At 40.6% G+C, this 24,815-nt stretch overlaps 1 protein-coding gene across 1 annotated transcript in view; it reads left to right on the top strand.

The window, feature by feature from the left end:
* adgrv1 (adhesion G protein-coupled receptor V1) overlaps positions 1 to 24,056 on the top strand; it is a 99,738-nt gene extending 75,682 nt beyond the window's left edge. The window contains 7 exon segments of the mRNA XM_034540852.1: positions 1,642 to 1,820; positions 4,377 to 4,534; positions 11,466 to 11,587; positions 16,998 to 17,183; positions 19,373 to 19,513; positions 19,515 to 19,550; positions 23,524 to 24,056. Coding sequence (XP_034396743.1) covers positions 1,642 to 1,820; positions 4,377 to 4,534; positions 11,466 to 11,587; positions 16,998 to 17,183; positions 19,373 to 19,513; positions 19,515 to 19,550; positions 23,524 to 23,643 — 942 coding nt within the window. The 3' untranslated portion in view covers positions 23,644 to 24,056.
* Positions 24,057 to 24,815: the final 759 nt, after the last annotated feature.

Genomic DNA, 24,815 nt, shown 5'->3' with positions numbered 1-24,815 from the left:
ACCAGCCATGTGGTCAGAAATACAGGTGGTGAGTTTCCCAACAGCGCTAATGCCGCAATCACAGTTAATGGACCAGTTAACCCTAAAATTACATAATAATCACTTACTTTCAGTGGTATCCAGCAATGCAGATAGTTTCAGTTGTATTTGTTAAGCTTTTGAGATGTTGTCAAATGCAAAATCTTGATTGCAATCTGACTAATACACACTTATATATGTCTCCAAGTTGCTTAGACTGGCCACACATTGCTTTAGTCAGTGAGGGATGCTCAGCTCATAGTTACCAATAATCCATTTACTGTCCCTCCACGTCTCCAGTCTGCACACAGTCAGGGAAATTAAGTTCTTGAATCAGACTATTGTATCAGTGCAGTGCAGTCAAGCTATTACACAACTTGTGTATAGTTCTGTGTGCTGCATATGTGTGTATGTGTGTGAGTGTGTCCATTCTTGTGTTGTGTGTATGTCCAGCAATGTTTGTTGTCTCAGTGGTTATACAATATGGTTATGGTCATGGGGCAGCAAGAGGTTATCTGAGGGAGAGGTCCGTGTCCCTTAACCTCCTTTCATTAGTTGCATCACCGCAGTGACCACTATGCAAATGTCCTGCTGAAGTGTTCACAGACAGATGGACACAAACATCATCAGCTGTTATTCGTTATAGCTGTTGGATAAATATGTATTGCTCTGAACAAAAGAAGGAATTGCGTAAACAGTCGTGATTTAGTTGAGTGTTTAGCTTGAAGTGAAGGAGCTACAAGCCGATTGGCAGAAGCCGAGCGAAGTGAACGGGCTGGGGTGTACGGTTTAACCATGTCCTGGATGTAGACCGGACCCGATCTGTTACCAGCACGGTACGCAAGTACCAATGTTTTGAAGCGGATGCAGGCGGCCACCGGTAACCAGTGAAGGTCGCGGAGTAGTGTGGGTAAATTTCGGGAGGTTGAAGACCAGTCGAGCAGCTGCATTCTGGATGAGCTATAGAGGTCGAATGGCATTAGCAGGTAGACCTGCCAGGAGGGAGTTGCAATAGTCTAGCCGTGAGATGACCAGAGCCTGGACCAGAACCTGTGCCGCCTTCTGAGTGAGAAGGGGTCGTATTCTCCTGATGTCAAATGTCATCAATTTGTAACCCCAGATCACAAGATAGACTGGAATTTTAAAGTTAAACTCAAGGGAAAAACTAAGTAGCTCTCCATTTTCCAAAGTTGCCTTTGCCCTTTGCGCTTCATCAGTGCAGACGTCTAAAATTGCAATTTAAAATGTAACTGCCTGCCGAGGTCTTTATAAAGCGATAAGACAACCAACAGGTGTTCAGGAAAGCTGCGTATGTAACAGTGCTGGGCTCAGTGCATCAGATGGATGAGACTACCAAAGCCTGCTGGATAACAAAGAAAACAAAGCTATTGTGGGTGTGATAAAAGTGTGGTTGTATGTACGTGATTCACTCACTATGACGTGCAAATGTTCTCAAAGAAAAATGAAATAAATCATCCAAACTCCAAACACTTTGTGTTTCCTCACAACAATATTGATTATTATTATTATTATAGTTCATCAAGGTGCTGCTTCTGTTGGCGTGCCTCTGCTTTTGTGTTTACGGTCCTGTACACTAGTTGTTTTCTCAAATTCTGTACCCAGGCGGTGAACTTCTGGCAAGTGCTGGTGATGAATGATGAGCACACAGAGCGTCGATACCTGCTCTACTTCCTGTTGGGCTGGGGACTTCCAGCTCTGGTCATCATTGTCCTGGTCATCGTCTTGCTCGGCGGCTTTGGATGGACCATACACACTGTATACGGGCTGGTTCAAGGAGATGTGTGAGTTGCCATTGCAAAACACTTGCGTACAACAAACACACCCACAAGTGGTCTTTAGACCGGATGAAAAGGAAGTGGAACTGACCCATCGGTGTGTTTTTTTTAAGTCAGCCGCGGTGACTTCACTTTCTTTTTTAGGCTTAGGTAAATTCTACTTTGGGCTAGACCCGAACAAACAGCAAACAACTGAGCCAGTGACATCATGTGAGGAGGTAGCTCGCCCAATCAAATAAATGAATCAAGGAGTCCTAGAACACAACAGATGAGGTCACTGGTTCCTAATCAGCTGTGTCTGTGCAATACGTGTGTGTGTGCGTGTGCATGTGTGTCCGTGTGTAGTAATTGCCAAAGTAAACTTTTTACATTGAGTATGTCTGATCAAACGTACATGACAGGCCCAGTCAAATACTGAAGGAGATTGAACCCTTAAATCACATCTAAAGTTAGCCAGAGGTCTTAGGTGTGGCTGTTATCCTTGGGATAGAGTGTGTACTGTGTGCGTGTTTCCTGAGAGTGGGTGTGTGCGAGACAGTGAGCGTACACATGAGAGATTCAAGGATACAGAGGAGTATTCAGTTACCCTGGAAGCGTACCTTCCTCTTACAGGGAATGAGGCAGCCTTTGAATTTCCTCTCTCCTTCCCTCCTCCTCTTCTTGCTTGTAAACAGATAGCCGTCTTGTTTTCTCACAACTCAAGTTCTCTCAGCTTCACCCTGCCTGCATACAAACAGGTGTCAACCTCCAACCTTACGTCACTGAGCATTGTTGTGCCATACATATTGCATTTGTATGTATTTGTGTCAACAGAAGCCTGTTTTTGTCACGATTGTATGCTTGTGTTGTCACCCCTTCTATTACAACTGCAGCAACCACATCTTCCATATAGTTTGGATTTACACAGGATACTTATTATGATGCAGCACTTCTTCTCAAGCATTACCCAAGCATTGCTGATAAGCAGAAGTGATAATATATATCTCACAACAGATGCATCACCCATTTGGCTTTTGGTCTGCAGTTTATCTCATAATCATAATTTGGAGTGGAAAAAACAATGTATATACAGTTGTATCTTATTAGTTCTTATTTAAGTCTGATATGATAAACTATGTTATCTGGACATACTATTGTATAGTTTGAGTACTTTAAAGCCAAGTTGCTCAAGTAATTTCCTATAGTGGACATTTAAACCTGACAATAATCTATTTCATGCAGGCTGTTTTTTAGTCTTTCCTGTGGAAATGTAAATACAACTTTAATGTCTTGCTATCATATCATGTGAGTCGAGGCTACCATGGCAGCATGTATGTCTCCTTAATGTAGAATTGATTCATACTTTTAACTTTATATTAGGCGTTCCTTAAACAAGACGCTCTGCTTAAGTGACCGATTACACTCCACACATATGTATAGAAAAGAAAATCCCTGCAGTATTTCAATGAAAGCCCAGATAAAAGTCATTACTCACTTTATTTATTCTCTCCCAAGCTATAAAGTTGATGAAATGGGCCCCTGCGTAATGTTTTTTTCATTCACGACAGGAATCCCTGGGATTTCACTTTCTTGTGAGACTTTCCTTACAGTAAGATCTCATCCTCTCACAAGGCCACAGCCGTACAAATATACATATTCCAGTGTGTTTCAATTCTCATAGTCTGGCTGTCTTGTTGGTAAATGATGATGCAATGCTTTATTTGGCATACCTCATGTCATGTTATGGCTAGCATAGCTCCAATTATTTCTCTGCGATTACTCAGGCCTCCTGTGAGGTCCTATCTGTATTTCACACTCCCACCAAACCAGGGGCCAAACTTGTTTTGTGAAAAGGACAGTCACATCAGTGTTTTGATAGTTGTTTGGCAGTTAGCAGTTTATATGAGGATGTTGATTTTCCCCAGAGAAAAATGTTCAGTTAAGTTTTTTTTAAGAAAGAAAAAACATGTCTGATTGGACAGAAGCTGGGAAAGGAATCCTGAGATTTCCCAGGAAAGAAAATTAGGCCAGCTTACACCAATAGACAAATTATAGAAATTAAAAGATAACTTGATTGAGAAGAGAAAATAAAAACAATAAGCATCCTTCACATGATCCTGCCTAACAGACCTTTCAGCATATGAACTCACATAACCACTCCATGTTCTTCTCCCTTTCTAAGTGTTTCATGATGGATGTTTTTACTGTTCTTTCAGTCTATAAATAGAAAAACACTTGCAACACTTTGTAGCTGCAGATTGACCTGGTTGCTCAGAAGATTTAAGAACATACAGCAAAAGCTGCTGTTGAGCAAGAGTGCTGAGTCTTAGGCCGGCTCTCACCAGCCAGAACCTGTTGGTGAAACTTGAAGAAACACAGTCTTAACTTGACTAAATATAGAGCAATATCGGCATGTGATATTTTTCCATATTTTAGAGCTTACCGTAGGGATGAATGCACACTTTACTCAACTCCCCTTTCTCTCCTTCAATTTCCTCTTTTATTCACATACATTCTGCTTATTTCCACATACACTTAAAATAATTAACCAATCACTTATAATGTTGTCCATCCCCTCTCTAGGTGCTTCATCCCAAACATCTATGCAGCTCTCTGTACCGCGGTGCTGGTGCCTCTCATCTGCCTGGTTGCAGTCATGGTAGTGTTCATCCACGTCTACCAGGTCACTCTGCAGTGGAAGGCCTACGACGACATTTTCAGAGGACGAACCAACAGCACAGGTATCGAATACAGCATGTGCGTTCACAAACATAAATTAACCCAGTTATGCATAAGCATAGATATGAGTTAAACAATATCTATGCACATAAAATTGCTCAAGTGTTAAGTCACACAATGTTTAAATCTGGCCCACAAAAACAAGTAACCTGCTGCCAGGATGCCCTCAGGAAGTAGATTGCAAAACTTTCAGCCCCTTATTTTGCTCAGTTTACAGGAACTGTCTGTGTCTGCTGTGTGTGTACCCAAGGGATTAATGACACAGGAACAAAACAATACCTGCTTCCATGACTGAAAATAATGCTGACAGACACACTTTCTTTTAGCCATTGCACTTAAATAGACAGGGATTTTAATGTGCTTACAATGCACTGAATGCAGTGTTGAAAGATGTGTGGTTACAACCCCAAACTTGTACTTTATGTAAGATCATAGAGTTATGGTCTGTATGAATCAGGAGTATTTTTTTAGCGCAATCGGTCACTTCGCCTGCACATAAAGATCCTTACCAAACCACTTTAATGCCTCCGTGTCATGGCTGTAATCAGTGGCCATCGGTGAGAATCAGCTGGCTTTAGCTTGTTTTGCTCAGTCAAGGCCCTCCAATGACAACGCAAAGCCTGAATTAGTGCTAGTCCTTTGGCTGGCAAGCGGTCTGCCCTACACACTGTGTGTGGCCTCTAAAGTAGTGTGGCACACCAAAACAGTGCTTTGTAGAGCTGCAGGTAGGTGTGCATTATTAATGAGAGCAACACTTTCTCATTCAAAAACCAGGCTGAGGCTAAAGGTCAGCCTGTAGGACTTTTGCCTCACAGGAACATGTTACTGTGATGGACCATGCAGACAACAGAGATCAAAAGTAGACAGGATAGGTTTGGGGTGAGTTGAAGAATAAGAGACTTGGAATATGGTACTGTACTGTGTGTTGAATAAGAAAAACAGGAAGCAGTCAATGTAGCAAACAAGGCAGCTTCCAAAACTCCTTATTTACACAGAGAGAGAAAGAGAGAACGAGAGAGCAAATGCCGGGAAAGCTTGGCACAGCAAATTCTATTCAAAGCAGCACTCCAACGACTGAGTGTGTGTGGCACAAGCACAGAGAACAGAACAACCCTTGATGTGTGAATATGTGTGTTTAATTTTGTGTAGAACAGCTGTAATATTGGACAGCAACATTCTTTATCAAAGTCCATGCACGGTTCAGTGCTGGTTGCACCTTTAGTTTTATTTGGACGCACAATGACACAATATCACACAAACATGCACATACCTGTATATGACCATGCAACAACATAAACAGTGTGCACTCACTGTATATAATTACTGTTTTCTTTTTTGTTGTTGTAATAGTGTTATGCAGAGCTCAACTCTGTTCAGCTCTTTGCAGTATACTGTATCAGTGTAGGCTTTTTCTCAACGTGTCCCGAGTCCAAAGCAGAATAAAACAAATCTGTTCTATACGCTGCAAAAGGTGTCACAGGTTTAAAAGTCTCGGGCACGGTTACAACAGCCATGAACAGTTTCAGTCTGGCAATATGTGGTAGTTAGACAATAGACCAATCACAAAACATCTTATGGTACGCCGTGATATGCTATTCAGTTATGTTTTGCTTAATTTTGACATTCCCACCGAGCTGAGATTGTGTGCAGAACCTGAGAGATTCGAACAGTGAATATTCATGTCAACAACATTTTAAAATGCCTCACTGCAGCAAACAACTGAGGCTAAGAGCTTCGCTGTGTATATATATGTGTGAGTATGTGCGTGAATTCTTGTAAGAAGCCTGAATGTCAAACTCACTGGGCAAGATATAGCAGGACTTCTGACGTCAGCGAAAAGGAAGTGCGCCAGTTTCTGAAACTTCATTGTGTCCGCTGTCAGGCTTGCCAGCAAACTTACAAAAGTACTATTCAAAGCACATCAGTAAGCCCTTATCACAGTCCTCATGCCATAAGGTGTGTGTGCAAAACATGAAGTTCTTTTGATACAGAAGTGAGCAGGCGGTCAATTTTTTTCAACAGACCATAGTTGAATGAATAACAATTATTTTTCTCTTCTTAGCTGTAGTTGAAATGCACGACTGCATATCCATTCATACATCAGTATTACAAAAATGATAATCTGAATATATAATGCTCCATAATTAGTTCAATACATGTGATACTTGTTGCTAATACATCTATTATTTAAGTGAGATTTTGAACACAGGGCTTTTACATATAATGGAGTATTCGTAATTTGTTGTATTGTTCATGGTTCAAATTGTGTAAAGGATCAGAACACTTCTTCCACCACTGATGGACTTTGTTTCCTTTGTAAATTGCTGAAAGTACATATGTTTGCAACCTTAGTACTAGTATTGTCATTGTTCTTAGCAACATAAAAACACAACTTTCCCTGTGCCTAAATGTTCACACTTAGTTACATATTACTTGCGTGTGGGATGTTTGTGTGTGCTCAACACACACTTATTACAGCTTGTTGTTATTACAGCTGCTGACCTCTCTGTGACAGTGATGTCAGCACTGTATCAAGTTTCTACCGCGGCTGTTTTTGTTGAACCCACGTTCTGCTCTCAGTTTGTCTTCTCACAGTAGGAACCAGCTCTGGTCAAATGTAAACTGGGTTCTGTGCTTCTGTGGAGAAAAGTAGCTCCTGCATGTCCAGAGAAATGACAAATGGTTTTGAGCAGAAATTTCACTATTGGAGGTTACACTGTTTAATTCTCAGCTTCGCCAGGCAGAAAGAGCCCCATGCCATAATTTAGCATCACCCTCGCAGAGAGCTGAGACTTGCTTATGTGTTTATGCAAATACTTACATATCCATTAATGCATGCTCACACATATACAAGTATATGCACACATATGCATTAGCAGAAAATGTGTTATGGTTTGTCTCTGACCCCAAGCGCACGACAACAGCAAGGTTTAGTTCTAGCCGAACACACGGCGTAGTTTATTGAGCACAACAAGTCACTTAGAAAAGAAACACAAAAAACTCAAAGTGTCCCCTTAGTCCACGGGTGATCGAACATCAAACCCCAAAAAATCCAAGAAAATACTCCACACAAAAAAGTCAGCAAAGACACGAGGGAAAGTTCAGTGACGACACAAGGAGGAAAGTCCACGGACATCATGGCACGAACTCGCAACGTCAACACAGACAGTCCTGATCTTTATCCCCCCGAATACAACGAGCTGACGAGCTGCAGCTGTGGGACAAGCTGAGTGGCTTCAGGTGTGAGTTGGAGCGCCCCTGGCTTGTCCCCGCCTCCAAGCCCGTAGCTCCCTGGCAGCGCGCTCTGAGGTACCGGGTGTCACTGTGTGAACGGGCTGAGGAGGGAGTCCGGCTGGCTGAGTCCTGACAAAATGCCTGCTCTGCTTCTTTCTGCTTATTCTTAGTGGTATCAAGACAAGCAGTCAGTCAGCATTTGGCTCTGGGAACCTGTTCTTACTGTGGGAGCTCTGCCTTGTCCACAGACTGAAATGTGCTTACATGGTTGGAAAACTCAAACCAAGGAGGGGGCAGATATACAGATGTGCAAAATAGAAGAAAGTGAGAGATGTATAGTAAAGCGTATGTTGCTCTGACTAAAAACAGTAGAAAGTTTGAGAAGATTGAGGAAAAAGACTAAGAAAACCCCTGAAAAGCAAGGGATGAACAAGCTTTTGAAGCAGATTAATCATCTTTGAACAAACATACAGAAAATTAACACTGACTGTCCAGAGTGAGTGTGAAACACAAAGGGACCAGGTGTTAAATAATATTACTGAAGCATCGGAAAACAATGACAGAATGAACAAAGACTCACAGGAAACAAGTCTCAAGGGGAGAGGGAAAGGCATGAAAAAGAAGAAAATGAGAAGAAGGAAACATGGCCGAGAAGGTGCACTGCAGTCAGAGGAAAGCTGCAGTGAGATAAGGAGCAGAACTTGGAGCAGAGTGGAACGGACAGGGTGGTGGAAGTGGCACCTCAGTGAGGCCTTTTTGTGCAAACTTGGGGCCAGGGCTCTGTGTTTGGATCCTACTTGTGAAGTGAACTGTACAGTCTGTCCCACATAACACGAGCCAGCAGACTACAGAGGGACTCATCAGCGTCATTTTCAAGTGGTGCATTGTCCCTGTTTATGTGTGCCTGGGGTACAGATCATTTGGAAGATGACGCCTCAACCTTGTTTCCAATCCCTCTTCTTTCTTTACTCTTCAGTTTGGTTCTATTACTTCCAATATGATGCCATTTAAGGCAGCTGAGTATCAGAGCCATGTCGGCTGTGTTCTTTCTTGTCGTCCCTCATTTGCAGCACACATTACAGCCATGTTGAGTGTGTTGTTCATGATGTAGGTGTGTTTTGAATATTCTGTTGACTGTGTATAACTAGTGTATTACACCCAAGCGGCAACCTGCGTCTGAGAAAATAGCCCTACTTCTAATTTGATTTATTACTACCTCAGTAAACATTGTAAACATGAGTTTCTGGTCTAAATCGCTAGTTCAAAGTTTTCTTCATTACAGTCTGATGACCATATAGTTAATTAAGGTCCCATTTAGAGTAAAATAGACAATTAGGCAGAGTATTCTTTAGAGTATGCGTAGCTACATTCTGGTGGTCAGGTCGCATGGGATTGTCTGGTCTGGGTGTTTTTTCGTCTTAGAAATGTAACCCTTTCATGAAAGGTAATGGTAACGCTTTGGTCGTTTATGTCTTATTCATCGTTCGTTTGCACTTAGCTCCACCCTCTCATGTCACTTCTGGTTGCAAAAAACAAGATGACAATGCCGAACTCAAGGCTTCCAAACAGTAGTCCACCAACCAATGGGTGAGTGCGTGAGATTATGTCCACTTTTTTTAGAGTCTATGATTACATCTGTGACATTGATCTGGTAAACAAATCTCTTCCCCTAATTAATGACACAAAAATCTCAACTGTAAAGTGAATTCATCAAGTGGAGCCTCTTTTCTAATCGTATGTCAAATGTTCTTCTTTATAAGGACCACAATCATTTAAAAGATACACAGTTTTTAGACTTGCAGTCATGTTCTCCTTAAGTATCTTCTCCTGAATGAAACAAGATGTATAGTAATGAGCCTCTCTCTATCTGTTGGGACAACTCACTCTTGACAGTGGACTGAATGGAGTGCTCATGTTGTTTTCTCCTCCAATTAGATTTTTCAAGATGAGAGGTACACCACGACGTGATATAGAGGAGGTGCAAGGATACATAAGTGGCCCTAGTTCAGCCTCCACTTCATTATGAGACTGAGGGTGTTGAACTCTCATAGTTCAAAAGGCAGTGTTTTAAAGGAATATAAATGTATCTGTCCTTACCTTTTACAGATCAAAGCTGAGGTGCGGTACTCACCTCAGCTTTTGCAGCGTGACATACTGTACTGTATGTCTGACAGTACGATATCGGACGGAAAGTGAGTTACTAGTTGCTCCAGAAGAGCTCAGTTTAGAAACACGTGCAGATAAACCTCTCACTGGTCTCCTCTTATCTGAGAAACACTCGACGCAGTCCAAATACAGCAAACGTGATTCAGTGTTTCTCTGTGTGCAGATTGGTGAGTGTGTGTGACTGTAAACATCATGCATGAGCATGAGGTCAACTGTTTGTATGCTTTTGTGGCAAGTGTGTGTAAGAGTGTTTTAGGGCTTTGATGACTAAAGTGTGTGCTTATTACTGAGTGCACACCTAGAATAGAAGTGAGAGGTGAGATGAGCCAAGATGAAGGCTGGCCACAAGGTTTGTGGCATCAATATTAGTATTATTACTATTATTATCAAGAATATTACTAGGCTGCTAGTATTATTTTTTAATGTAATTTTCAAACATTTAGAAGTTAATAACAAAAAGATTAATAAAACAAAATTGCCCACCAGGCTGTTTGTTTTGCAGCCTATTGGAGCTTCGACTAAATAACAGAGCAGCCATATGTTCCTAACGAGACGATTAATACCAGCCACAAATACATACCTTTTATTTTAGTGAATTGATGAGAGGAATTTCTATTTCTCTTTTCTATGTCCATGATCATCTTAAGATATACAGTGTATTCAAATGAGGCTTAACATGCTATATATGCCAGTTGTCTGTGCCATTTCCACAAGCAAAATAATCGTGCACATTGGCTCTTAGATCATGAACAGCTTTATTGGCAAATGCTCAGAAGATGAAGCACTGAGTGGGTAAAATGGGAATGCGGCCCTGAGTGCTTGCTTGTTGGCATACATGAGTGCTGTGTGCACGTGCCTGAGGGCTTCTCCAAACTTTTTACTCTCCAGCAATGTACAGCAAGCATTAGTATGGGCTTTAATCAGGATCCACATGACTTTACATGTGCTCATTAAGACCTTTGCAGTAGAAAAGGCATGTTCACCAATGCTGAATTGGGGCAGTAAGGAGTGGCTCATTAAACAGCTCCTGGCTCAAACACACCAATCCTATCTTTTTACTGCCCCACTTCAGAAACATGCAACATATGAGGATTCCTTTGTACTGTATATCACCCACAAACCAGATTATGCATCAACATCTGGATTCAAGTGTGAATCATTTATATCATGTTAACCTCTACAGTGTATCAAGTAGTAATTGCGTGTGTGTGTGTCCGTGTGTGTGTGTGTGTGTGTGTGTGTGTGTGTGTGTGTGTGTGTGTGTGTGTGTGTGTGCGCAATGATACAAAGAATACCGTAGCAATTATTAGCTTTTATTCATTGAAAGTACTATAAATAATATAAAGTTTGCAGACGACAAACTGCTCATCAGCCTCGTCCGGGACGGTGATGAGTCTATGTATGTATACGCATACATGGCCAATAAAGCTGATTCTGATTTTGATAAAATATGGATTTTACAATAGTCATAAAATGGATGACATTCAGTTGTGTATTTCACTTAACCTCCGTGGTTGCTTTCTTTTGCTCCAGAGGTGCCGCTGGTTCTCTACCTGTTCCTGCTCATCTCCCTGGTCTGGTTGTGGGCAGGACTCCATATTGGCTACAGGTACCTGTGGATGCTCATCCTCTACGTCATCTTTAACTGCTTGCTGGTGAGCTCATTTACTTGTTTATCTTTTTGTTTGTTGACGTGCTTTCGTACCTGTCTAACCTGTACTTGTTTATTTGTTCATTGATACAGTTATTTTACTCATACACTCAATCAACAGCAGCATCTCACCACTTGCTTTCCTTTTCTCTCGGTTATACACTGTACCAAAAAGATGAGTGTACTGATTTGCTCTTCATTTTCGTCATCTTCATCTAATCATTAGTGTGCCATCAGCATAAATGTAAGTTGTCATCTCTGTTAATGTACTAAGTGTGTGTGTGAAACTAATATAAATACATGTTTTGATATGCATCCTCAAGCAGTGGGTTGGATTTTAAGTTAGCATTTTTAGCATTTTTTTTTCAGTTAGCCCTGTCACTATTACCCATTACCTCCAAGAGGATGTTGCTGTTTAGAAACTATGCACACTGAGACAGGAGAAAACGCTCGGAGCTAGGATTTGAGGGTGTATCAGGGCGCAATAGTTTCAGGATGTTATTTTTGATTAACAGATATTTTCTTCTGTGTGATAGTTTGTAAATCTTTTTGTATTTCATGGATTGTAATATCAGAGAGCTTTCATGGAGTTAACACAAATTAAATATTCATGATTTAGGCTAGTAGGCTGGTACGTGTGTGTGTGTGTGTGTGTGTGTGTGTGTGTGTGTGTGTATGGATTGTTGACTTAGAGAGCGAGAGAGTGATGAAGGCTACTTCATCCCTCTTTGAAGCCCTGCTTTGATGTGTTGGCCGAGGCCGAGCAAGAAGAGCCTCAGGAGGGGAGAGAGAGGCAGGGCTATCACTGTGTCACATCTCTCTGAGGCCTCTCATTGCCGTCTCTCTCTCTCTGTCTCCACTTTCCATTTGTGCTTTGTCTTTTTGTTGTCTCTTTGTTTGCTCCTCTCTTACAATGCTGCTCCCTGTCTTTATCCTCACTCTGTGCTCCATGTATCAGAGGAGATAAAGAAAGCCCAAGATAACTCTATCACCAAATAGCTCGTCACAGATGCAAACTCCCAGACATTTATACTGCTCTCTACTATAACTTCAAACAGTTATATAACAGACGATCATCAATAACTAAAGGTTGGACTCAGCTAATACCTCTGGTTTTAGTATTTGATAGCAATCTCTATTAGAGAATAGATTTATCCTTGGCCACGTCTTAAATGCAATTCATAGAAGACTCACTGCTTTGATCACAGTGTGCATTATAATGACTATCAGGATTATTTTGAGCTTATTCCTTATTATCTTGAACATTTTAGTTACATATTGGTGTTTCTGATGTCATCAATAATCATTAGTATGACACATTGTTTCTGTTTGTACTATTCTTGTTGCACATGGCTGAGCTGGTGTTGAGCAAGAACATTTCACTAAACAGTTTCACAGAAAAAGAGCCTGCTGTCGCTTCCTAAAAGCCTTAAAGAGCTCACAAACCATCTGAGCACTTCTATAGACATCATGACGTAATGCTGGTTTGGAAGCATGGCTTCAACATTGGGACCATCCACTATAAATCCAATATAATGTGCGTGTTAACGCTGCAGGAATGTCTTGCATCTTAAACAACTCAATAATGTCTTCTTTGCAAAGATATCCAGGAAGCTCCCCTTTCTTTGGTACAATATGCTCTTTTCTTTCATATCAAGCCTGTACATGTTGTGGTCTCTTCTGTCATCTTCTGAGAGACACCATCTGCTTGTAAAGTGTGCCATAACAGGTATGTGGTAACCGGTGGTGATATGTGGCATCCACATGCCAAAGACAACAGTTTTGCACCAAAGTAAACTTCTCCTGTTGGTAAAGCGACTAATGAAGAGAAGTGATGTCAACGCCAACGGTCGATGTCGCACTTAGCACTTGTTTATGAGCTCCAATAGAGTTGGCCTCACTCTGTGACATCATGTGGTCAGTTTCTTCCACTGACCAATAGTGTGATGGTGCTCTTTAAAGTCAGCGGTCATTGGTTATATGACCAGGTTTGTGAGTTCTGTGACACACTGAGAGATTCAGTGACCATTCATTTCTTATGTTCCTACATTTTATGAGATTGATGTCTGTTTTTTCTCGACACAAGCTTCATTTATCTTTCGACTGAGGTAAAGATCCTGCCTTAACCCTGTGGGAACACTTTAGATGAAAGTCCTTTGTTCCCATGGAGTGACTTTAAAGTGTTTTGGTTTGGATTTAGGCCCCCGAAGTCTCTCAGTTTTCTGCCTCCAATCCTTAGATATCTGCCTTCACACAAATAACATACATGCATGCACCCCTCATGCCTCTACGGCAATCACCTGCATTTCTACTGAGAGAGGAGAAATACAGCATAAAAGGACTTCAATAGATTGCATCCTATTACACCAACTTTGACCTTGGTTTCAGGTGGGATGAATTCTGGATACAAGTTGGCCGTCACAGCCCAAAGAACAATGGCAATAGATTTTCAATCCTAGCTCCTACATCGCAAGCTCAGACTAAAACGGGAGCCTCTGGGATTTGGTCTGGGTCTGCTGTAGGACTGAGGAAGGATTCATTAGAGTGGAACAGACAGGTAAAGAGCTCCAAAGCCAAAGCGTGTCCAAGGACATTGATTAGCAGTAAACAACTCCTCTGACCCAGTTTTCACAAAACACTGCTTAGCCAAGATACTATGTGTCGATAGAGATGCTCTTACCATGAATTAAGCATAGTAGCAAACACATTTTATGGAGCAAGCTTAATTTTTTTCCTGTGAAGCGGAAAATAGTTTTGTTTTATAGTGAGGCTGCTAGTAGAATGAAAGTTTGATGAAAGCAAATGGGATCCTGATAAAGACACTAAAAATGTACTTCTCATCAAGCACTCTGTACACGTTGAATTAGATCATGAGATTGATAACAGATCAAAGATATGAAAGAAGTACATTTCTGTGTCAATGTGTTCTGGTGCCATTGCAGGAAGTTCTAATGGAACTATTTACAAAATGCTTAAAAACAAAATCTTGCACAAGAAGACGATTCGCACACTTACCCTTACTAGATCTCTTTATATTAGATTTCATGTTCAAACTCTTTTTACAGGCAGATTCTGCATAACAACCTTTTTCTGGCAAGTTATTTTTCCACTGGCTGCTTATTTTAACGCGCTATTTGATCCTTTATTCAGATCTGTCACGCTATCATTTTCTATTTTGTTCATTGTCTTGAGGTCACTGTAGGTCTCTGCTGCAAAGTATAGTGGAGCGGCTCTTGTGGTTTCCTTCATGTCGTGTATTTTCCATTAGGAGAATTTTCCATGTTTACCTTGTTGTTGTTATTGATGTGGCACATTTCCCAACAGCTGATTACTGAACACCGTTAAACAGCTGCAGATGTAACAGCTGTGCACAACTGTGCTTGTGATGCCGGGTACAGATTACGCGCTGCTTATTGAGCACCGTGCTCGTAGAAAGCAACCCTTAGTCTGCAGCAGGGTATTCGTTTGAACCCATCTGTGAAACTGATCACATCACGCAGTGATAATGAGGAACATTAGACTTTTCAAAGCATAGCCCACAGTTTTTTTTTCTTTGAATTATTCCTTCCATTCCTTGTTTTCCATTAAACCACACTGTTACTCTGGACCTCATCTGTACCACATCCGGCTAAATTAGATGACAATGATCTAATCACCGCAGCGCCACCCCTCACTATCTCCTCCTGCGGCAGCCCCTCTGCTGGTAAACCTTACCTTGTTGAGAGACATCCACAACAGTGAAGCAGCACCATGCTCCATTAAGATTCAATTCCACCCACGCTTACTCATGCAACCTTTGTACTCGCCTATAAATAGGACACAGGATATGTGTCATTATGGAGAAGAAGACACAGACCCATGCTTGTCCACACACAGGAAGCCTGCAGAGAATTAGGATGCAGGGGGAATAGATCTGTTGCTTCTATACTGAAAGTTATTTCCACAAAACACTTCAATTATGCAGTTCAAAACAAAAAGGACACTGTTTCCAACAACATAATTGTTACTCTCACGTGAGTCAGATCAAAGGATTTTGTTGTCTTTTATTTCCCTTGGTTTATATTATTTGTGTCCTTGTCCCTTTGACCTATCACAGACAACACACCTCTCTAGCTATTCTTTCCATCGTCCCCTGCTATGTATACACTTCATCCAACTTTATTCTCATTCTTGCCCCCAAATGTCTCTGCTCATGCCCCTCTTTGTTTTCTCTTGATCCAAACTGGGCTTCCCCCTTCCCCCACCATCTTCCCTGTCCTTGCTGCTCTGCTCATGTTCTGTGCTTTCCATCTCTAAAGACGTGGCCTCTCCAGTGACCAGAGAACACTTACATAACAGGCCTGTGGTTGTAAAGCCTGTTCCTCAGGCTAACGACCTGTGCTAATCACAGGTCGTTAGCTGCAACATACACACCCGCTCATGAAAAACACCTGGCTGCTTTTGTTCACTGTTTGTTGTCACACAAGGGTGGTTCATTTATTTCTTTAACCCAGCTCTTAACCCCGAAATGTCCCATATCTTAATAAACATACTTTTCTCATTTTGAAGCTCATTCACACTTGTCCTTAACGGTGCATTAATGCACCGACAAGTATACATTTTTTGTGGATGTATGACACTCACAGGCAGTTAACTGACTTATCGATGTCCAGCTCTTTTTTTTCCACCTTACAAGCTGGACTTTTCTTTTTTACATAAAAGGTATTTTTGTCATGTCTCCAGTGATGTCAGTTGCTCTCCAAATAATGTTATGAAATGTATGTTTTATTGTCTCTCATGGTGTTCAGAAACTTACTTAAGACCCATTTCAGTATTTTCTTATGTATCAATGTGAGGCTGGGTTGTGTGTTTGTGTGCCCCTGTATGTGCACACATTCATTACATTTGTGCCCTGCACTCTTGTGCGTCCCATCTCTGCCGTCATCGTCCAGTGATGGGTGTTGTGAAATACGGGAGGGCCCCGTGGTATTTGACACTCTGGTGTTTTAGGGTAATTCACAGCCCGGTGGTATTGACCAAGAGGATTCGGTAATGACGGGGAAGTGGAGGAAGCAGACATACCAGGGTGCCAATGATGTCATGGTCCATGATGGAGTAATTCTCCATTAATCATGCTGGAGGAGAGGCTGTTGTTAATGATTGCTTAGTAATAATGCATCCTGATGAAGTATGACTAGAAATACCACAATTCATGTTTATGTTTTACAATTTTAACATATCTACATTCATATTTTTAGCATTTAGTTCTTGAATCCCTGACATTACAAGCAACCGTGAAATCTGCCAGCATCAGAGACTTTATCCGAACAAAGAGATGAATTCAATAATGTTACAGATTCCTTGAATGAAACAGGCTTTAGATTGATCTTATATTAATTATACTGATTAATTATTATTTTCCTCTTTCTCTACAGGGCTTGTATGTGTTTGCTGTGTACTTTGTCATGCACAACCAGCTGTGTTGGCCGACTAAAGCCAGTTATACAGTGGAGATGAGCGGCCATGACAGTCCTGACTCTACCTACCAGGGAGGGAGGCCCACCACTGTGGGGGGCGACATCAGCAAATCAACTCAGAATCTCATCAGCGCCATGGAGGAGGTATACACACACATACACACACACACACACACACACACACACACACACACGCACACACAGATCTAAATAGGCCATCAGAGATAAACACATACTTGACACACTAGATTATATGGATTTACAGCATTTATCAACACCATGTTTCCGACTCTAATGCTAAGCAGTTTTATTTTAGTTACAGTGCACTTCATTTTCTACTCCTAACTATATCCTAGTTATGGAAATTAGTGATTTTATGATCCTGATTTGCCCTTCATTTCCACTGGTTATGTCAATCTTTTGGCTACAACCATTCCAAAAATACACTACCTGGTTCAACTTAAACATACTGTACCACAGTTGTGAGCACATGCTGCTTTTCTTTGCAATGAGAGATTAATTACATTTTGGGTGCACTCACTTTTGTTTTCCCCTCTAAATCATTTGATTGACTTTGAACCATTTAGATAATCTGGCTAAACTGAGAGTATGTTCATATGTGCCCTATTGGAGAGATGGTGGTGTATAATTAAGTTTTCTTTTTAAATCCTATCTCATAGGAATGATAGCAACACAATAGAATTCAGGCCCAGCTCATAAAAATATATGACAAATAAATCTTTACCTTCCCTCACTGTTTTCCACCTGTCGGTTTTCCTCTCTCCCCTCCTTTTCCCATGCCCTCATTCCCATGGCTCTATTTGCCCATTCCTGGTCCTCCTTTACACATTTCTCACATCAGCTGAGCGTGACTCCACAGAGAACGTTCATACTCACTCAGACACTCTTCTGGCTTGTCTGCTTCAACTTGATTCAGATTATGTGTGTAAATGGTCAGCCTTTACAAACCCCACATAATGCACATCGCATGCAAGCACAAACAAAATACTATACACACATGCAGTGCTTTAGTGAGTCTGTGTCCGAAGCAACTTTGTCCCTGCAGGAGAATACCCTATAAGGACTGAGCTGTAAAAGAAGGAAATAAAGGAGAAGACGGGGAACAGGTTTAACTTCATTACTCCTGGGAACTCCACCTTTGCGCTCTCTGTCTCAATCCCTCTCCACACATCGGAATCCAGTAATCTTGTTTTATTCATGAAAGCACACTCCTGCCTCTCTGATATTTGGCTACAGCCCAGTGAGAGAAATAAGGCTGCAGATAGAGGCCACGATGTGAGTGTTCGATGAGTGAAGATTTGTGGAGTGGATTGGTTGAAAGCAAATTGAAATGAGATAAGAATAGGGAGAGGGAGCATATGACTTTAGGGTTGAATAGCTTATTGAAAGGTTTGAGTCGTCCTCTCACTGCCTCCGTTTCAAGTGGATATGAGAGATCGGAGGTGCCTGGTGGGGCTTAATTCACCTCACTGGGACGCTGTGTACCGGTTACAGCCCAGAAAGCTTCAGTAGTTTGTACAACACAGCGCTCAATCCATGTACACAGAGAGATGAGGAATTCATTTTAAATGAACAGAGTGGAAAACATGATGGTTTATCTGGTTGTTGTAGAAAAGACAGTGATGCATGCATAATGCAACATTTGTTGTGAGAAAAATCCCTATTGTCAGCTTCCTCTTTTTATTTAACTCGCTGCCATATTTTTTCTGTCCCATCACTTCTGTTATTTGCTCTGCATGAATATAGTCTTTAGTTCCCACAAAAAAATACTACTTTTGCAATTAATTTCATCTGTCTCACTGTGCTGGCAGCATAAGTTACTTGACGTTAGGCTGATATAGTATGAAACCCCTAACCCAATGACCATGCTCTCACCCCATGAACCCACTGTGACCCTGTCCGTTGGCCTTAACCCTTAGGGGTGCTGTGGCAACATGCACTCTGCCTGACCCTAACTCATCACAGACACGATTACACGGCTGACAGACGTAGCCATTCTCTGAATTAAGTGTGTGTACGCGCGCATGTGTGTGTGTGTGTCTGTGTGTGTGTGTGTGTGTGTGTGTGTGTTGATGAGAATGGTCGACCTGTTTTCATGTGAAGTTAATGTTTTAGGGCGTTGAACTAATTGTGTGCATTATGATAGTACATATACATTTAACTGGTTACAAATCACTTGTAAAATAATTTTGAAAGGGGCTATATGAATTGATTGAATACATTTTATTTACTATTCATATTACTTTGCTGCTATCAATCCAATAGCAACAATAAGACATAATGGATTGTAAATGTGTATCTGTGTGTTCCAGGTGTCAGCAGACTGGGAACGAACGTCGCTGCAGCCCAGTAATCATCCCAGCAGTGTGTTTAAACCCAGTCCTGTGATGGGGGCGTACACCACCGAGGGAGGCTTCATCAACAGCAATCTAGTCATAGCAGACGAGGAGTCGCCAGGAGTTTGACGACCTTATATTTTGCCTTAAAAACTGGTGAGGACCCCACCAAAACACAGATGTTTGACAAATGAGTTTAAAAAAGTATTGTTTTTTTTTCCTCATGCAGGCTCAAAACTCAACTTTACTTTCTTGTTAACTATTTGTTCAGCATCTTCATCATAAGACTTGAAAAAAACTTTTAAATCCAGCTATTTATTTTCCTAGAAATTGCATACAAACTCCGATATTATATCTCATTTATATTGCACACTGGTTTCAATGTATTAGTTTTCCTACTTTTAAGCAATAGGTCCTGTTGAGGGTTATTGGGGACTGGCCAAGATAAGCACGAACAAAGATCTTTTCATCAGATTATGCAGAAGTAAAAACACAGGAACTCCATATAATATTGAATTTCCTCTTTGGTATCAATAGTACTATCACCAAATTGTTAAAAAGTTTACAGGTTCCTTGTTCATTTGTGAACAACTTCTCCTTCTGTGTTTTATATATATATATATATATATATATATATATATATATATATATATATATATATAATAATAATATAGATATACTGTATACTGTATATATAATATATATATATATATATAATAATATAGATATAATAATATAGATATATATAATAATATATATATATATATATGACCATTTAACAAGATTAATTTGTTACGTGTTGAGTCAATCAACGTTGCTTTAGTTAAACTTTGACTGAGTGCATAAAAACATCCTGTCCAGTACTTTTCTATGACACTGTTTACCACAATACTAATTTAAACATTAAAGGAAAAACACAACATCCTCTCAAAATAAAAAAAAACGTTGTATTCAGGAGTGGCACATACGTACATTCGCTTTAGGCAAATACAAAGAGATGTTATACGTTCATAAAAGTTAGACTGAATTATAACAGAGAGAGAGAGAGATTATGACACGTTTGCCTTTGGTGGTCAAATTACATTATTTGTGTCTGGGTATTTGATTATTCCATAGTGTGCATACATATAGTATCTATATTATCTATTACGATTAGCCCTACTTGGTCATTCCTCTGCTTACCCTAAATCTCTCTGCTGCCATGGAAACCATTCTTTCTCTGTTGCCATCCATGTTTAATGAGCTGAGGGCCCAAACTGCTCACTGATACATCACCAACAGGCACACTCAGACCGTCCTCTCCTCGCTCTTTGAAATCACAGAGTAATTGCTTCCCAGTGTCTGAATAGGAATCGGGCCCAGCTGGACAACAGCCAGAAACAGCCTCAGTCCAGCGGGACACTCTTCTGCTGTTAATGTGAGACATTACCCGAAAGAGACCGACTCTCCACCTGAAAATAACCACTTTGTGATGCAGTGACGCTTACGTCAATCTAATTCCTCAAATTAGCCTCAAATTTAGAATGTACTTATTTATTCAGTAGTTTGGCACTGTCCCAACAATGGTCCATGCATCTCAAAGTGTGAGCCTAATTTGCCAACATTGTCTGTCAATATTATTCCTTTTAACAGTTAAAAGTATAACTTGTTGATATTTTTAGACACTGATGCTGGTGAAGATGTGATTTTCTGACATGAAATTGGTTTTAGTGTCACATTGCAAAATGAAGAAACTTTGAACCATTTAAAGCGTGCAGTAGTTATATTATAATCTAATGAATGATCTTGCATTTTGGATTTTTCTGTGGGATTTCGGTGAAATAGACTGTAGTCATAGCTGTTTTCTAGCAGTGTCCCAAACATTCAATTGATACCATCAAGCTTTATCTATAAAGCATATTTTACTTCATGTTTTAGGTAGCTAGCGTTTGCAAGATATCTAAATGACTGTCTAGCTCAGCTTTAGGCATATCCCAGTCCGCTTTACTCTCACATCATGGAAACAGTGAGAGTCTGGTCCTACGCACGGCGGTCGCTCTTGGAGAGATAATAGATATGTAGTGAAGATAGACAGACAGACTTGTAAAGACCATAAAGTTATTCGGACAGTCAGGTCATTAAATGACCGAGTAATCTCTTGGGATTCCGGAGTTGAGAAATAACTTTTGAGAGAATATATGAATCATTCATCTTGAACATTATTAAGCAATGCCATGCTTCTGATGGCTTTGAGCCCCTTCAAGCTACGGTCCTGGGGTCTGATTTGACTTTGCAGAGACGTTTGACCTGCTTGGGACACAGCAGACTTTGAGTCGTGAAACCCACATCCAACTTTACTTTGCTGTAGCCTCACAGTGTCTGTTCAGGTACCTCCGTACCGCATTGGATATATGTAGCAGCACTTAATACCTGCTAGCATGCATCCCAGAAAAACAAAACTTGTAACCATGGAGATATCCAAATTTAAAGTGTGTCCTAGCAGGTGTGAGTTCTAGAGATTTACGGTTGTTAATGAATGTGGATTAGGCTGAGAGAATAGTGTTGCACTTAGCAAAAAGCTAACCTTACTTTCATGTAGTGACAGCCCGAATCAGACCCAGGTGTGTGTGTGTGTGTGTGTGTGTGTGTGTGTGTCCTTGTCATTTAAACTAACAGTTGTTGCAGCAAGACATTTGTCTCTGAGCTGCTCTTCTACCAACCTCTCCCTGCCATCCTCAAGCTGGTGTAGTGTTCAACCTTAAATAGCTTTGGGCTGCAGCAAACAGGCCACAGGATTTATTGGTCCCCTCATTAGCAAACTCAGCTGTATTAAGTTATTGTTTGTATTATCCAGTGTAGCAAAGAGGCAGGTGAAATCGGATGGCTCCTCGCAGGTCTCTGGCATGGCATTAAGAAAATCTATGATCATTAATTCAAAACTTGATCAAACAATCGTCTGCTAATCTTGAGATATAATATTCTGTATTTTGCAGTTAAAACAAAATGTTTCAACTTGTTGTTACACCAGTCACGAGGACATTCTTCCATTTCCCACTTTCCCTGGTGATCTCTGGCCTTCTCTTTGCACATTCGTGTCACACTGAGGGTGTAGCCTGGTTTAAACTCAACCAGTCAGTTAGCAGTACAGATAATCAGCTAATCAAATGATACAATAGGGCATCACCTGACAGGGCTCAGTAAGTAGCGCTGTAATGAGGTTCTTCACACTTCATTTGGTAGTGAACCATTAACACACACACACAGAAGCACATTTGCACTTTCAGTACATGTACTCTACGTAGTACGACAGAGAGCTGAGCATTAACACTTTGGTTTACTGTGAAAAAGCAGAGTTTTCTTATCACTCAGTGTAAGAAGGAGCAGCGTAGGTCTGGATGCCCCTCTGGTTATGTCATAGGACTCATACGTCACATTATTTTGGAAGTGGGCAGTCAACCAAGGAAAAGGAAGCTGAGAGGACCTTGTTTTGCTTTATTGACAATACTCTAATATGCCAATGAAATGCAATGTGTCAATTACTATTAACAGTAAAAGTCTTGGACTTTTTTCATTACTGGTACAACAACTTTTATCAAGACAGAGACAGGTATTCAGTGTAATTCATAAATATTGTAAAATAGGAATGTTAACACTAGAAAAGTGAACACTATGAAGAAACTATCAAAACATGTCTCTTTTCTGTAGATACCTGAGAAAAACATGAATATGTTATCTAACAATATAAAATATTATTCCTTTTTCTATCAGTTCATGCAAAATATTGAAAATGTTTAGAAATGCCTCACAGAGATCCTTTCATTACTTGCTGGATCCACAAAAAAACATCTTGTTTGGCAAGTTGCCTAATTCTTCTCCTAAATATATTGAACTCTGGAAGTTCTCAAGATATCCTACAAACAAACGAACAAACAAGTGGCACTGAAAACATATGGTAACTTTCTTGGTGGAGGTAACTATAGTTTATCATTTTAATAAATTGATGAAACTGTGTATTACGGTATGTAATATACAGAACTCAATGACAAAATACACGCACATGTACTGCAGACATTCTTGCACATGATAAATAAGTACACAGAAAAGATCACGTGTTTGGATGGAAGTGCAATCTGACTTTGTCTGTTTTAGGGGCCGGCCTTAGTGTGAGCGATAACGAGTCCATCCCTGGAAGCCACGACGGAGGGAGCATAACCAACTCCCAAATAGTGGAGCTGAGACGAATCCCCATCGCCGACACACACCTCTAAGCTGTTCACCTCACACAGCTCCCAAGTCCTCTCTTCTTCAGAAATAAATTACAACACAATATTTTTATATTATAAAATGTTTTTGCACTAAAACACTGTTTTTCACATTTTCATATTGATATTCGAATCTGTATGGAATTTTTACTGTACTGTTTTATATATATATATATATATATATATATATATATATATATATATATATACATATATATATGAACCTACACATAAATGTTTTACTAAATTAATTTTTTTAAGTCCTTGATGGAGTTGTTTACTGTATGTATATTTGGATCATTTGTTCTGTAGAATCCTAGCAGATAAGATATAGCCAGATGTGCACTCAGCAGAACCACTGCTGCTGAGGATGGACATTGTGTAACATTGTTAATAAACGATTTACCATATGTTTTATATTTGGTTTTGCTGATTCCATTTTTACTACTCATAAGCTGTCAAAAAAAGGCAGTTTACCACCAGAGGGTATCTCTGACAGATATGTAAGTGACTCACTGTGGGGTCAGAGGTCACACCCTCATGGAGGATAGTTTGTCAATGATTACTGGCTCTACACCGTGGCGAGGTCTGGCCGTTCTGGAACGAATCTGAAAATAAGAAAAATGAAATGGAGTTATATAAGCTCTTCAGCAATATTTTAATCAGTTTCACTTAACAGCATACCTTGTTTAAGCAAAGGCTCGTCTTTGATCTGCTCCATGAAGAATAGCAAATATTACCGTTTTAACTTTTCCGGAGCTTTGAACCTCATGGAATCCAAAGTCTATTGATCCTTGGACCGACCTTCAACCTCTGTCTGCCATCCACTGTTACTGTTTGCACATCAGCCTGTTACTTGTACTGCTCAAGTAAGACATTAAAATGTGCCACAGAAAACAAGGGAGACGCATCCATTTGTTGCCCCTGATGCGGTTGCTTGATCGTCGCGCCCATGTTCATTGTGGACGGTTGAGGTCGAGATCCCAACAGATAATGAGAAACTTGCAGCAGGAGGAGATGAATGTGCTACCTGAAGATATTTTGACACTAAGGAACCAGCTAGAAAATGTTGTGTCTTGACATACCTCCCTGCAGTGGCCAATGACTGCATTCTCCCTCCTGCAACCAAATGAGGGTGAGACTGTCGACAGATAAAGAAAAGAGGGGAAGAAAAATGT

This window comes from Cyclopterus lumpus, chromosome 9 (assembly GCF_009769545.1).
Source record: "Cyclopterus lumpus isolate fCycLum1 chromosome 9, fCycLum1.pri, whole genome shotgun sequence".
Classification (NCBI taxonomy): Eukaryota; Metazoa; Chordata; class Actinopteri; order Perciformes; family Cyclopteridae; genus Cyclopterus; species Cyclopterus lumpus.
Note: the sequence above shows the minus strand (reverse complement) of the source record. Positions and strands in the feature narration are given on the sequence as shown.